This window comes from Bidens hawaiensis, unplaced genomic scaffold (genome assembly GCF_021521415.1).
Source record: "Bidens hawaiensis isolate Kalapana, Puna unplaced genomic scaffold, B.hawaiensis_p1.1 tig00032031_1, whole genome shotgun sequence".
NCBI lineage: Eukaryota > Viridiplantae > Streptophyta > Magnoliopsida > Asterales > Asteraceae > Bidens > Bidens hawaiensis.
The window spans coordinates 118,090-133,612 of record NW_027495416.1 but is presented as its reverse complement, the minus strand read 5'-3'; the positions used below and the strand labels follow the sequence as shown (position 1 = coordinate 133,612).

At 43.5% G+C, this 15,523-nt stretch overlaps 1 protein-coding gene across 1 annotated transcript; it reads right to left on the bottom strand.

The window, feature by feature from the left end:
• Nucleotides 1-9,768: 9,768 nt before the first annotated feature.
• LOC143582849 (casein kinase 1-like protein 9) lies at nt 9,769-15,269 on the bottom strand. Its single transcript, XM_077065327.1, has 14 exons — nt 15,127-15,269; nt 15,003-15,043; nt 14,173-14,242; nt 12,236-12,384; nt 12,072-12,167; nt 11,907-11,977; nt 11,744-11,805; nt 11,588-11,651; nt 11,395-11,479; nt 11,198-11,324; nt 11,032-11,105; nt 10,472-10,526; nt 10,295-10,404; nt 9,769-10,213 (listed from the first exon to the last, which is right to left on the bottom strand). Exons 1-14 carry the CDS (start codon nt 15,200-15,202, stop codon nt 9,980-9,982), a joined length of 1,314 nt encoding a protein of 437 aa, XP_076921442.1. The 5' UTR covers nt 15,203-15,269; the 3' UTR covers nt 9,769-9,979.
• Between the last annotated feature and the right edge of the window lie 254 nt (nt 15,270-15,523).

The window sequence follows — 15,523 nt, the reverse complement described above, 5'->3', positions numbered from 1 at the left end:
ATGATTGAGACCAACAACCGAAGATATGCTGATTATGGATTCTTGAAGAGGTAGGTCTCAGCAGAGCCCAGTTGGACCCGCAAGACTCACCTTGAAGAGGGACGTCTGCGCAGTTGGACCCGCAAGACTCACCTTAGAGGGGCGTCTGCGCAAAGACCAACTGGATCCGCAGGACCCACCATGCTCAGAGAGATGACGTCCTTACGCGCAGTACGCAAGCTGTTCCCGCAGGAAAAGCCTCCCAATGGTGACGTACCCCGCCTGTTCCCGCAGCTGCGGATACTAGCCATCAGGGAAGGCTACCCGCACTAACAGCAAGGCTACACGCACAAGGCACTAACTCTCAAATAATTCAGTGTCACCTGAAGGAATGAGCAAGCCAGTAATACTCCCGCCCAAAGCCGGGAATACTCCCGCCCAAATGAGCCAGTCCGTACGCTACTGGAGGATCTTTTGTACTATACCTGCCAAGGTATGGACAAAAGATCTGACCAAAGCAGCGACAGCTCACTGACAACAGTACGACGAGGAGCACGCTCTAGTACTTAATGTCACTATCAGCCGCTGCCTACTCACCAACCCCTGTCGTGGCACGCACATAGCCTGCAGTTGGTGGAAAATGAATAGTACACAGCCGGCCATGTCACTATCAGCCGCTGCCTACCCACCAACCACCAGCATGGCACGTGCGTAGCCCACAGTTGGTAGAAAAGGAATATTATACAGCTGGCTGTACCTGCTTGGATACCTACCTTCGGCTATAAATACTCCAACACCTTGGAACGGTATCATTATCTTGTATCTTATCTGCTCTAGCTATTTCTCTTAATATACACTTATATTCAGAGCAATCTAGTCTGATTCTCACGCCGGAGGGTGGTCACAAGGAGGTACCCCCCCCCTTCTCAGTGACGAGCTCACGGTGTCTGTTTTGCAGATCATCAGAAGAATAACCATCTTTGCCGGACCTAACCCTCGTGGGAAACATCTACTTAACCCCTAGATTATCCGTAATCTGCCGGGGTCACTTAGTGTTTCTTCATTGGCGCCATACGTGCATAAAAGCTAGAACTAATTCTTTTTCAGTTTTTTCAAAACTTCTGGAAAGATGGTTAAGGTTACTCCGTTGCCAAGGCCAACGAGTGACCAAGAAACTCCGGTAACCACAACCCCAGCTACTGGGGGGAACACCGGCGAGTACACAAATTTTACGAACACTACCCCGGTTACCCAAGCCGGGGCAAGTGCAGTAAACTTTACGAACACTACCCCGGTTACCCAAGCCGGGGCAAGTGCAGTAAACAATCCTCCCCTGGGATTCATTGATACCCAGGTGGAAAGACGACAGACGAAGCTTCCCCGCCAAACACTTGATCAAGTTAAAGCGTGGGCGGAAGCACGTCAGAAGGAATTCCAAGCTGAGTTGGATGAACGCTTACGTTCACTCCAACAGGCTGACGAGTTCGGAAGCACTCAACAGCTCAACATGAGCAATGAGTGCGAGTACTGGGACGATGATTCGGAGGAGTCCGACAGCGACGCAAACCCTCGCCATAGGGCGAAAGGGAAGCGTAAGGAAACGGACTTCCAACGAAGAATGAATTTTGGAGAAACCTTCAAACAAAGGAACGCGGGGGGAAACCCACGTGACTTCTCCAAAACCTTTAGACCGACTGTTGCAAATACGGGAACGTCCAAGTTTGCAAGGGACATTGCGGAAGCAATCGCCCCGAAGAGTGCTAAACAGATGTCCAACATCGGCACATATGATGGTATATCTGACCCAGACGATCATTTGAACAGATTCATAGCGGGGGCAACCGTCAGCAATTGGACGGAACCCACGTGGTGTTACATGTTCCAAATGACGCTTGTTGGGGCAGCCAGAGCGTGGTTCGACCGTCTACCGGTCCACCACATCTACGATTGGGCTGACTTCCAGCAAAAGTTCAGCCAACACTTCAGTCAACAAAGAAAGTATACCGAAGAGCAATGGACGATCCTCAACTGCATCCGAGAAAGAAGATGAGTCTTTACTAGACTTCATCACGCGCTTCAATTCAAAGAAACTGAGTCTGGGCACCATAAGCGAAGATCTTGTTCGCGCAGCTTTCATCCAAGGCGCCGAATACCCAGAGCTTATCCGCACATTGACGGGTAAAGACGGCATGCCATCCACATGGGATGCCATCATGACAGCAGCTAAACGCTTCGCGGAAACGGAAAAGCAACTGGGTAGAGATCTTCCCCAGAGCACAAACCTCTACACTCAGAAAACAAGAGAAAAAAACGTCCTTACCGCCCGACTAAACAAAAAGAGGAAGCTAGGCATTTGGCAGTCAAGGGTAAACTTTGACATCTCATCTGGGTCACACCCTCGGTTAGGCGGAAGGGATAACATGCAGTTGTCGAACCGGAACTCCAGATGGACGCCACTCACCCAAAGCGTCACCGAGATATTCGCCACCGAGAGGCTCCCATGGCCAGAGGCTCCAATTATCCGACAGCGTCCAAACGCTGATCAAAGCAAATCCTGTGACTTTCACAGGACAAAAGGCCACACCACCGAGGAATGCTTAGACTTGAAGGACGTCATCGAAGCATTTGTCAGAGATGGGAAACTCACGCACCTCGTGGCGCAATGAACGCTGAGCAGGCTAATGCGTGTAGAACCCCAGTTGGGGAAAACACGAATGAAACTGCAGCTTCAATGTTGGAGACTACATACTGCGTAAACAACGAGATTCCGAACCAGGTGCATATCGGCTCGAAAGGCTCGATGACACCCCCATCCCAAGAACATGGAAGGGAGCTCAATTACACAGGTTGCATGTAGATCAATTCCAAACTTATAAAGAAAAGGCCCAGAGCCACTTCTAATGGAAATGATTCTCCTTATTACATTGACGCTGATGGTCTTACATTTATACTTATGAACTTTCCACACTGATATGCAGGTATTCACCGCAAAAATAAGTGGGGAAGTAAGTCGTTGCGTGTGGAAGGCGGCAAAACCCGCATAAACACAAAACGGCAAAAATTTCTAAGAGATGAGGACAACCTTCACGCAGGTCAGTTATAGGTAAAGTTTGGTCATCCCACTAAATGAAAGTGACGGTCCTACCCGCACCATCATGATAGAGAAAACTGAACATTAACCTATTGACAACCGCGCGTCGAAAGGTTTAACTTATTCAAAACACCGATGCCGGTATTCACCGCATAAATAAGTGGGGAAGTAAGTCGTTGCGTGTGGACGGCGGCAAAACCCGCATAAACACAAAAAACGGCAAAAATTTCTAAGAGATGACAACCTTCACGCAGGTCAGTTATAGGTAAAGTTTGGTCATCCCACTAAATGAAAGTGACGGTCCTACCCGCACAATCATGATAGAGAAAACTGAACATTAACCTATTGACAACCGCGCGTCGAAAGGTTTAACTTATTCAAAACACTGACATGCCGATATTCACCGCATAAATAAGTGGGGAAGTCGTTGCGTGTGGACGGCGGCAAAACCCTTATAAACACATAAAACGGCAAAAATTTCAGAGATGAGGACAACCTTCACGCAGGTCAGTTATAGGTAAAGTTTGGTCATCCCACTAAATGAAAGTGACGGTCCTACCCGCACACTCATGATAGAGGAAACTGAACACTAACCTATTGACAACCACGCGTCGAAAGGTTAACTTATCCAAAACACTTGGAAAATTGCTAAGTTAAACTAAAGTATGCACGAGCGAATCATATATTGTTTATGAGGCACAAGTGCCAAATTAAATTATAATATGCATGAGCAAGTCATATAACGTTTATAAAGCAAGTCATTAAGTGAAAGTGACGGTCCTAGCCGCACAAACATTTATATTTCATAAAAAATTCAAACATTACAAGAATGGCCAGGTATCTACCCGCCTACAGTAATGTAAATCTATCCTAACGGTGGGAAGGGATCTCAAGGTTCAAACTTCAGGACCACTCCCTCCAAATCTACTCGAACCCGCACCATCAGTTGGCTGTGGCGGTTCAAGGAAAGTCTTGAAAATGGTTAGCCCATCATCAGCAGCAGCAATTTCGTTCACCTTCTCCACCACCGGATGCGGGAAGGCAGCATACTGGTTCACTGCTTGGTCATAGGCAGCTTCAGTGTCCATGTCATAGAGGGAAGTTGGAAGGCGGGATGCCCTTCTCAACAAACCCCAGACCAAGCAAGAAACCAGCCTTTTCCCCATCCTCATGAGAAGCGTTGAGGGCTGCGCTCATGGCATCGTCATAAGATGTGTTCGTGAAGATCCGATGCACAACCTACAAAAAAAATATATGTATCAAAAACTTTTATAAGTATAAAGAAAAGCGTAAAGACATTATGAAGTTACGCATACCTGCGATAACGCTTCTCGTAAAAGCCATTCCTTGGTGATCAGAGCTTCCTGGAGGGCAGCTTGAGCTTGGTTGCGGGCGCGTTCGGCTTCATTTTTGTTAAGGTTGGCAAGCAACACTTCCTTAGCAGCAGCCTCTTCAACGCCCTTCAGCTTACGCTCAGTATGATCAAGCATACCCCTCTGGTCCAAGATCTCTTGAAGCTTCTTGGCGTCTTCCATGGCCAAGGCATCATGAGCCTGTTGGAGCCTCTCTAGTTTGGCTTTAAGCTCCTCATTCTCGGCGCGCAGAGGCTCAGCAACAGCTTCAGCTTTGATGGCCCTCTCGGTCGCATTCCGCGCAGTTTCCTTAGCCAACCTAAGCTGTTCGTTAACAGCTTGGGTAGCCTTGGAACGGGCCTCGAGCCGGGCCTGAACTTCAACCTCGAGGGCCTTGAAGGCCTTTTCCTTCTCCGCAGCAATGGCGGAAAGTCTCCTGTTCTCCTCCCGGATAGCCCGCGCCTGAGCCACTTCCTGGCTACGCGCCGCCTTTAACTTGTCGTTTTCACGACAAAGCAACTCGACGCGCGGCTGCATCCGGGCAAGGAGAATCTGAAGCTCGTTCGTCAGCCTACCCTCCTGGTAGCTAGACATAGCTTCCCCCAACGCACCACTTGGGGCTGCGTGACGCGCCCACTCGACGCAGTCCACAGCCGTCCGAAGGGTTGTTCCCCGGCGGATGTTCCACCGCGGAACATACACCTCATTGGAATCCGAAACTGCAAAAACAAAAAGCAGTTAGGAAAAGATGATAAAAAAAATAGGCCAAAATAACCCTACGCACCTGTAGGGTCGACAACAGGCCGGTAGCCGCCAAACCCATCACCCGAACCTAAGGGATATCCATCCAAGAGGTCAGGCAGATGGGAAGGAGGCAGAGATTGGCTAAAAGCCCCAACGCCGAACATACCTGATGAACCGGCCGGGGGCACGGTTGAAGCCGCCGCGGTAGAGACCATCGGAGGTGAACTCACTGGAGGTGAACTCACAACCGTGGCCGCCGCTGCGGAGGAGCCCGCAGAGAAAATCACCGCCGGCTCAGTGAAGGATGCAGTAAAGATGGCACTGACAGCCGGCGGAGATGACGTCACAATTGGAACAGTTGCCTCAACGGGATGAGCAACTGAACCAACACTGCAAACAGGCGCAGCTGCCTGGGTCATCGCCTCGGGTAGGTTGACCAAACCTACCTTCGTGGGTCCAGAACTGCTCCTTCCCGCATCACTTTGGAATGCGGTTACATCCACGCCTGCATGAAGACAAGATATTAAAAACAATGGCGGAAAGAATTGCGGGTAAGATAAATAAAAAGTACTTACGAGTTTTCTTAATCTTGAAGGTTCTGACGGGCGGGGACGAACCCGATGGAACTGGCCTCTTCACACCAGTCACCGTTGTAGAACTTGGTCGCGCGGAGGTGGCAGCCGTCTCAACCTCCGAGACAGTTTTCTCACCACCACCAAGGTTCCCTGCCGCCTCCTCACTTTCGGTCTCCGAGTCAGACCGGTTCCCCTGATCGGCAGTGGAGGCAACCTTCGCCTTGCCCTTCACGCCGGCAGCTTTCTTCTTCCTCACGAAGAAAGGACCATCTGCGGATTCCTCATCAGAAGATGACAAAATTAGAGAAACTCCAGCAGAGGTTTGAGCATGAAGAGGGCGAGGGTTAATGAAACCCTTACCTGGCCGCGTGGCGCTCAGAATTTCGTGGCCTGGCGGGTAGACCTCCACAAACCGATCCGCCGTTTGCTCCAAGATGGGCAACTCGTTCTCGTCGAGAGCACGAGTACCCAACCAAGCGGGACCACCGCTCTCACGCGGTTGCAGAAGCGACTGCAAATTGTTCCCCTCTGAAAATAAACAGAAAAGCAGTTAGAAGAAAAACCCTAAATCAGCAAAAAGAGATGGATCATACCATAGGGAATAGAATTCGAACCGTATTCAAGAACGATGGGAATCTGTGGCGCCTCTGCCCCAGCATCCTTCCATACCCGGCTCATCCCAAGCATCACCATCTCAGACTCCGCAAAGCGATAAACCGGAGTCTGGATCCGGGAGATCTTGGTAAACCATTCCGCCTCCTGGTAGTTGGAGGCGTGAAGGTTCGGGAGTGCTCTCCCGTTCTTGAATGTCATCGCTATGGGGACGACACGGGCAGAGATATAGAAGAACTCCCGCTTCCAAGACCGAAGACTGCGCTCGGTAGCACAAATCTTCAAACCCTTGATCCGAGTAATCAGGGTATACCAGCCCTGGATGCACCTCCAGGAGTAGAAGGTCATCAGGCGGTCGACGCGAGGCTCAACGCCCAGAATGTGGTACACCCATTCAAAGTGGCGAACCTTTGCGATCGCCATCGGGTGCACCTCCGTCAAATGTACACCGTGTTTCTCCAGAACACGGTACACAAACTTCGTCAATGGGAACCTGAGATTCCCATAGATGAAGAATGCAGCATACACCCCTATCTTGCCCTTGGGGGCATCGTACACCGTCTGGTGAGGCTCAGGAAACTCAGGCTCGAAAGGCTCGAGCATGAACTTCTTGACGATGTAGTGATACAGGTCGACGGAAAGAGCACACTGGCACTCGCCAGCAGTACTCTTATCGTCTTTGTCAGACGCTGACATCGGGTTCTCCGTGTACATGTCAGACTTCTCGGCAGTAGCCTCAGGATCATGAGTAGAAGACATCTTGGAGGTATGAAAGAACGATTTCAGGAGAATGCTCGACGGAAAAGTCAGAGTATTCGCCGGAAATCGCGAAGAAGTGAAACTGTGAGTTGAGATGCATCCTCTCCTCCCTTTATATACTCATCGCAATGAATGCGATGAATTTAATGCGGAGAGAGGAAAGCGCAGGTGCAATGAAACTATGACACGTGGAAAGAGCACGCTGGCAACAGCTGTTGACAGGACGCGTGCCGTAAACTTCGCGCCCACGCGCCCGAAAACTCGTGCCCACGCGCCTGAAAAAGCGTCTGGAATGACCATATACTGTCACGTCGCCATAACTTCATGCACGTCCTGAAACTGTCAGAAGAAACCGTCGGACGACGCTAACGTCCCTTCAACAGTTTGGACTGTTCTTATCCTTTCACCAACTCTTCGAATTTCAAAAAGATTCAAAAAAATTCAAAAATATTCAAAAGTAAGAGGGACTATACCCTCTTACCTTGGTAACCAAGTAACCGTAAGACAGGTGCGGGTACAGTGTCAAGGCAAAACCCTTCACATACTTAGCACCTGCAGGGAATTGAAGTCAAGAATACCTTGGCAACCAAGTAACTATAAGACAGGTGCGGGTACAGTGTCAAGGCAAAACCCTTCACATACTTAGCACCCGCAGGGAATTGAAGCCAAGAATACCTTGGAAGTAAAGTAACTATAAGACGAGTGCGGGTACAGTGTCAAGGCGAAACCCTTCACATACTTAGCACTCGCAGGGAATTGAAACCAAGAAGGATCTTCTGGGCCATGCTTGCGGAAAGGGAAATGACATCCCCGCATAGCGGGAACGTTGAGAACTAGATTGTTTGAAACTCCAAGATGAAATTGGTTGTTTAACATAATTGATCACTATGTCTAAAACTACCAAAACCTCGTGGAGAATCTACACAAGTGAAACTCAACGCTCCTGAGTTGCGAGGAGGTTACACACCTACCCGCATCATACCCAAAGATCAAGCAGAAAAGTCGGGAAATTTCTGCACGTGACATTAGGAAACCCGCGGGAAGAATCCCCGCGGAGAACCTTAAAACTAAACCCTTTTCAAAACCCCTTGCTTAAGTCCAAAAGTTCACCCCACTTATTAACAATTCATGAGAAGAACATTGGACTGGGGGGACTTGAAGAGGTAGGTCCCAGTAGAGCCCAGTTGGACCCGCAAACTCACCTTGAAGAGGGACGTCTGCGCAGTTGGACCCGCAAGACTCACCTTAGAGGGACGTCTGCGCAAAGACCAACTGGATCCGCAGGTTCCACCATGCTCAGAGAGATGACGTCCTTACGCGCAGTACGCAAGCTGTTCCCGCAGGAAAAGCCTCCCAATGGTGACGTACCCCGCCTGTTCCCGCAGCTGCGGATACTAGCCATCAGGGAAGGCTACCCGCACTAACAGCAAGGCTACACGCACAAGGCACTAACTCTCAAATAATTCAGTGTCACCTGAAGGAATGAGCAAGCCGGGAATACTCCCGCCCAAAGCCGGGAATACTCTCGCCCAAATGAGCCAGTCCGTACGCTACTGGAGGATCTTTTGTACTATACCTGCCAAGGTATGGACAAAAGATCTGACCAAAGCAGCGACAGCTCACTGACAACAGTACGACGAGGAGCACGCTCTAGTACTTAATGTCACTATCAGCCGCTGCCTACTCACCAACCCCTGTCGTGGCACGCACATAGCCTGCAGTTGGTGGAAAAGGAATAGTACACAGCCGGCCATGTCACTATCAGCCGCTGCCTACCCACCAACCACCAGCATGGCACGTGCGTAGCCCACAGTTGGTAGAAAAGGAATATTATACAGCTGGCTGTACCTGCTTGGATACCTACCTTCGGCTATAAATACTCCAACACCTTGGAACGGTATCATTATCTTGTATCTTATCTGCTCTAGCTATTTCTCTTAATATACACTTATATTCAGAGCAATCTAGTCTGATTCTCACGCCGGAGGGTGGTCACAAGGAGGTACCCCCCCTTCTCAGTGACGAGCTCACGGTGTCTGTTTTGCAGATCATCAGAAGAATAACCATCTTTGCCGGACCTAACCCTCGTGGGAAACATCTACTTAACCCCCAGATTATCCGTAATCTTCCGGGGTCACTTAGTGTTTCTTCAATTCTATACTAAAATCAAGCATTTTGTTAGCATACTTTGACACAAACCATGATCCTTTTACATTTGTTTCATATCTTCTATCCCAATCTTCTTCCAAATCCAATGATCTTCTATAAGGACCTATAACATATCAAACTTTTGAAGTTTAAACCAAACAAGTCTCTAAGATACCCTCGAACAATGCCCAACGTCCGGATGATATGGCAAGAGCCGGACAAGAGGGGGGTGAACATGCTAGCGTTGGAGGGGTGAAGTCCTTTTTGGAGTTTCGGGGCTGCAGAGTGCAGACTACTGGCTAGCGTTGGAGTGGCGAAGTCCTTTTTGAATATTACTTTTAACGTGGTTTGTAAAGGTTGGATGTTATAGAAAAAATGAAAGTTTTTGAGTGATTCGCAATCTGATGTGGCAGGTAGACATATACATACATTATATATACATGACCTATACATACATTATATATACACGACCTATACATACATAACTTCATCAGGCAACCAGTTTAAAAAGTTATTCCAATATCTCAACCTGAAAATATAAAAGAAATCATTTGTTCTAAAGCACATACAAAACATCACAGTTCACAGCCTACGTGCATAAGACCAAAAATTTTCCCATACAAAGAACCTCCTCATCCTAAAACATGAATTTCCCAATTTTTACATAACTTAATAGTTTAGGTCATTTTCACTTTATTTTACCGCCACTTTATTGTGTTTTACTTTCTGATATGTAGGAGATCAAAGCTCCTAAGAGGATCTTCACGGCCCCCTTTTGATGCTAACGCTTTGGCGTCGTATCCTCTTTGGGTAGTAGATAAGCGGGCCCCACTACTCGACATGAGTCGGCTCGCCTCTGCTGATGAACTTGGTTTGTTGCTGCTGCTTAAAAAGGAGGCACGCTTTGACGAGCTCCCGTTTCTAGAAGATCGGACCTTTTCTGAATCCGGTTGCTGTGCAATGTAATGTAAACTCAGATATATAAATACTTTCTTATAGCCTTTTAATGCAACAAAAGTAAGTTCGAAACTTACCACATCTTTTGATGAAGGTACATCTTCTGACATCCTGTTTCTTGAAAGTTCAAGGCGGCTGCCACCTGGCGGATTCCTTCTAGAGAGTGTCTCACGAACATCTTGTACAGCTACAACGAATCATAATTGTAAGAATCATGATGACACAGATTCGTTAAAAATTTTAATAAGTGATACCTGAGATTCTTCCTGGTCTTTCTGCAGATGTCCCACCAGCATTCCCGCTTTGAATCTGCAAAAACGACACAAGATTAATATATCCATATATATTATATCATCATCATCATCATCATCATCGTACTCAGTATATCCCACCAATAGCAAAGCTATGGTAGGGTCTGAGGAGGGTAAGATGTAGACAGCCTTACCTCTACCCTATAAGGATAGAGAGGCTGCTTTCGGTGAGACCCCGGCTCGATAGTAGTTTTGCATCAAGCCTTGGACATAAGGCACATAGCACTCAATCATCGGGACACCGGCTGATCGGTGCATGTACCCTTGTCTTTCGGCTATCAACGCCACTACATGATGCCTGATTAACCGTCCGTCACTTTTAACGTTATTTTCACGAGATTAGTAAAATAACGTCAAAATTAGTGCAATTTCACTTTTGCCCACCCGAGGGTTCACACATATATACATCATATGTGCGCACCACAAGAAGGGCTAATCCATATATATTATATATATACACTTAAATAATAACATAAATCAGTACAAGTTGTGATTTCACTGACCCGTGTTCGGGAGCTAGCACCAATTTGTGGATACTTCAGTATCGTCCAATCAAAGACATAGTCAAACTGATAGCCTATTAACAAATATAGACACATTTAGTATATTAATGATCAATGACTGTAAAAACATCAATAAATATATATATACATATCAAGTGTTTTGCACCTTCACGAATAAATAAGTCCCGAAAAAGCCTCTTAAGATATGAATAGTCAGGTTTGTCTTCAAATTTCAGTGATCGACAATAATGGAAGTATGACATAAACTCTGATGGATATGATTTGCATAGCACCTGTTGAACAAATTAAATGTAAACATGAAATAAATAAACTGGAACTGAAAGTCAAAAACTCAAAATATACCTCTATTGGAGTCAACATCTTCTTTTCGCTTATCCTGTCATACTTCTGTTTCTTGGTTCCCGCTCTCAGTCCTTGCCAGGGTAGGCTAATGCAAAAGCACAATTAAATTTTAAATATAACAATCGATTATTAGCATAAACTTGAAAAAATATATATACAAAAAAAAAGAAAAGAAAAGAAAAAGAAAACTCACCTTCCTCTTAGAAAATACATAAGAACGTAACCAAGTGATTCCAAATCATCCCGCCTACTTTGTTCTGGGTAATAAAAAAAGTTAAGATTTTAAATGCATTAACAATTAACATAGTTTTTATACCAAAATAAATCACTGATGTGATGAACCACTCACCAATTCCAAGATGTGTGTTAACACTAGCATAACGAGCCGTGCCCGTGAGATTCTTATTTTCCCTGATGAAAACATCATTCAACGGTTCCAAATATACAGAAACAATCAAAAAGAGAAGATATAAAAACAACAATAATAACAACAAAAACCTTTGCCATGTTACCTGTATGGTATGTGTCTATGAGTTTGAAGATCTCTATACTTTTTTGCAAGGCCAAAATCAATGATATACACCTGCCATAATAAGATATCAAGAGTAATGTTTAATACTAATCATTAATGATTGTGATTTCCTAATCCATACGTCGGATTGTTTAAAAGAAAATACCTGATTTGCCTTGCGGCCCAGGCCCATTAAAAAATTATCAGGCTTTAGGTCACGGTGAAGAAAACTTCTTGCATGCATATACTCAACTCTATTTATCTGAAAAGTTACATAAATAGTTACTGATTTTGAATAAAGAACAAACTATAAAAAAGACGGGCTCTTACTAATTGATCTGCAAGCATTAAAACTGTCTTCAAGGAAAACTTTCTATTGCAGTAGTTAAAAAGGTCTTCAAGGCTTGGTCCAAGTAGGTCAATCACCATGACATTGTACTCGCCCTCAACTCCAAACCACTTAAGGCTAGGTACTCCCGCTTCATTATAAACAAATGCTTGTGTTATTCCAATGCTATTTATTTATCATATATTATGTCAAACTGAATACACAGCTTAGAACTGATATTATATAGCTACAATATGATATTTTACACAAATAAGGTAATGATAAAGTTGCTAATTGTTCAAACTCGATGCTAAATTTTGCTACATATAAGATTTTTTTTATCAAACGCATTAATTATTGATGCTAAAATGGATTATGGATTAAAGGAAAAAATGGCTTGTACATGAAAACTACACTAAACTATCAAAGAATTACTGAAGCAAATGTCGCCATTAAAAGTCAATGGGATATCATAGAGTTCGGTCATCCAAGTAGAACAGTTTTAACTATATACAAAACCGAAACCCATCAATAATGACTTCATTAAATTATCATCTTTTTTTCTAAAAGCGAATGCTCGAGCAAAATTTATGCCACCTTTGGATAATATACCATATACAAAGAATGACAATAATGCCATATTTAGATGAAACAAACTTCATGTAAAAAGCCAATAATGCCCAATATACAACTATCATTGGTTATCATAATAAATAACAAACTTTTTGTGAAGACTTTTAAGTTGAGATGTTTATATAAAAACACACGACGATACAGATATTTTCTTTTCTTCAAAGTGGTGTGGGGTGTGTGTGTGTGTTGGGGGGGGGGGTAATAAAAGAAAAACTATATAAACATGTATGTGTAACCGGAAACAATCTGTGTGATCTTCATCATCATCAAGCTCCATAAAAAAATCCATCATCAATTGCAAAAGACAAAAAAACTTAAGACTTTGTTTTTTCTTTATAAACCTGCGATTGGGTTTATAAAGAAAAAACAGAAACTTATGACTATTGTTTTCTCCAACTGATGATGGATTGCAGGTAAAGATTGTCGGATGGAGTTTGATAACGATGATGAACACACAGTTGTCAGTTGACACATGCATGAACATATAGACCCGCTTTTGTTACAACACACCCCCTCGGCCCCTCTCAACTTGGAAAAAAAATACCTATATCATTGTGTTAATTTACAAAGCCATACCCTCAACATAACAAATTTTTACACCAAGTTTGTTACTTATTATCGTGTTAAGTGTTAACCCAAGGTTAGCTAGTTGTAAAAAGGCACTATTGCCAATTTATATATAGTTTGTACTCATAGTTGTCAATAGCGGTGATAGCGGGCGCTATAGCGCGCTACGTAGCGATGCGGCTGTAGGCCGCTATATACTAAACATCGGTCATTTAGCGTGAATATAGTGATATTTAGGGTTTTTTTATTTTTATTTTATTTTTTAATATAAAAAGTTGTAGAAACTTATTTTTTAGGCTTGTTTATTGACCAAACAGCTGCACCTTCCACAAGTTACACCGTAAAAGCTTATTTTGTGAATATAAACCCTAATTATTTGCTTAAAAATTTTCTACTCCTTTTATCGCTAAATATGAAATAGCGGCCGCTATTTACCGCTATTCACTATGTTGCATATAGGTGCCCTGTCGCTATGTACCGCTATTCGCCATGACAACTATGTTTGTACTTAAGGCATTATTGCGATTTCTGAATGTGGATTCTATCCAAATAAGGTATATGCGGTATAAAGTTTGCATGTGGATTTGCTAAAAAAATGCGATGCCGCTTCTTGTGGACCTCGTCAAAAGTTTATTAGAAACAACATATGATTCTCATAATATGTATAGTTATTATTACAACAATGACGCGGCAATGAGCAGAAACCCAAATTAAGAGAGAGAGAGAGAGAGAGACTGACTTCCCCCCTGAAGAAGCATATAAACTTTTGATTCATAATTAAGTTGAGGATGCTTCGTTTTGGTGGGTTCCTGTGCATTGCAGTAACAGAGAAACAAATTATTTTATATTATTGGGACAACGTATGTAGTAAATATGTTGACGATAAGATAATGAGAAATAGCTCCTTGATAAAAAAAATCTGACATACACATAATGGACAATATCATATACATCTAACTGGATTATACTTCCAAATTCAGCTCTAATTAAAAGCATATATTAAGCCTATATCAGTCAATTAAATGTAGCCTTTACTATAAACAAAAACAAGAACAAGGAAACTAGTAACGCATGAATTTAATACAAATGTAAATTACATACTATGATAGTCGTATTCATATACTACTAACACAACATAAAATAATCACATACATAGAAAAAATCCTACTAAAAGACATATGAAGCGGTATTTGGATATGCATTCTGGAAGTGGTTATTTTATCACCGACACCAGTTTTTAGCATTTAGGTATTAAGTAATCAATTTGGTACACTATGCAACAAAACTTACAATAAAAGGGCAAAAACAAAATAACTTTATACACTTTTACTTCATCTAATACTTCCTTACATAAAAGCAATTTGCAAAACCCTAGACACCATCAAAAGTAATTATCATAACTTCAATGAAGCATGTCCAAAATTGTATCTTGCAAGGTATTCAATTACATATAACAATCAAATTTTGTGTTGTTTAACATTAGATAACAAAACAACATTCAAAAGCACATCCAAACACCCCCTTAACAAATTAATCAAGCAATTTAACATCAAGAAAGTAGATAAATACAAGCTTAACAGCAACTTCTTCACCAGTTTGAATACTAACACCTGCATATCATCAAACAAAAAGAAAAATTAACAACTAAAATCATAAACACAATACCCGAAATAATAATAAATAAATAACATACCTAAATAAAGTTCACCAAAAGATCCACTGCCAATCTTCCTGCCAAGCTTAATCTTACCACCAACAACACGATCCATAATTATCTATACCCAGATCTATATGTACGCAACTAGGGTTTGTAAAAACTCAACCCCACTTGATAATAACAATAACAATAATAATAATAATTAACCAATCAAACAAATCAAGGCCCGATTGATCGATCCGGATGAACAATCGATTCCACTATACAAGATTGAAAATTTCAGAATAAAAATCAATTCTTGATAACAACATAATAATAATAATAATGAATAGTAATGTGAAGGAGATTGTTTTAACGGCGAGGAGTAAGATTGAAACGCGTCTTTGGTTGGGTAATTGGAAATTGATGAAACGGGTGGGTTGCGTTGAATTTG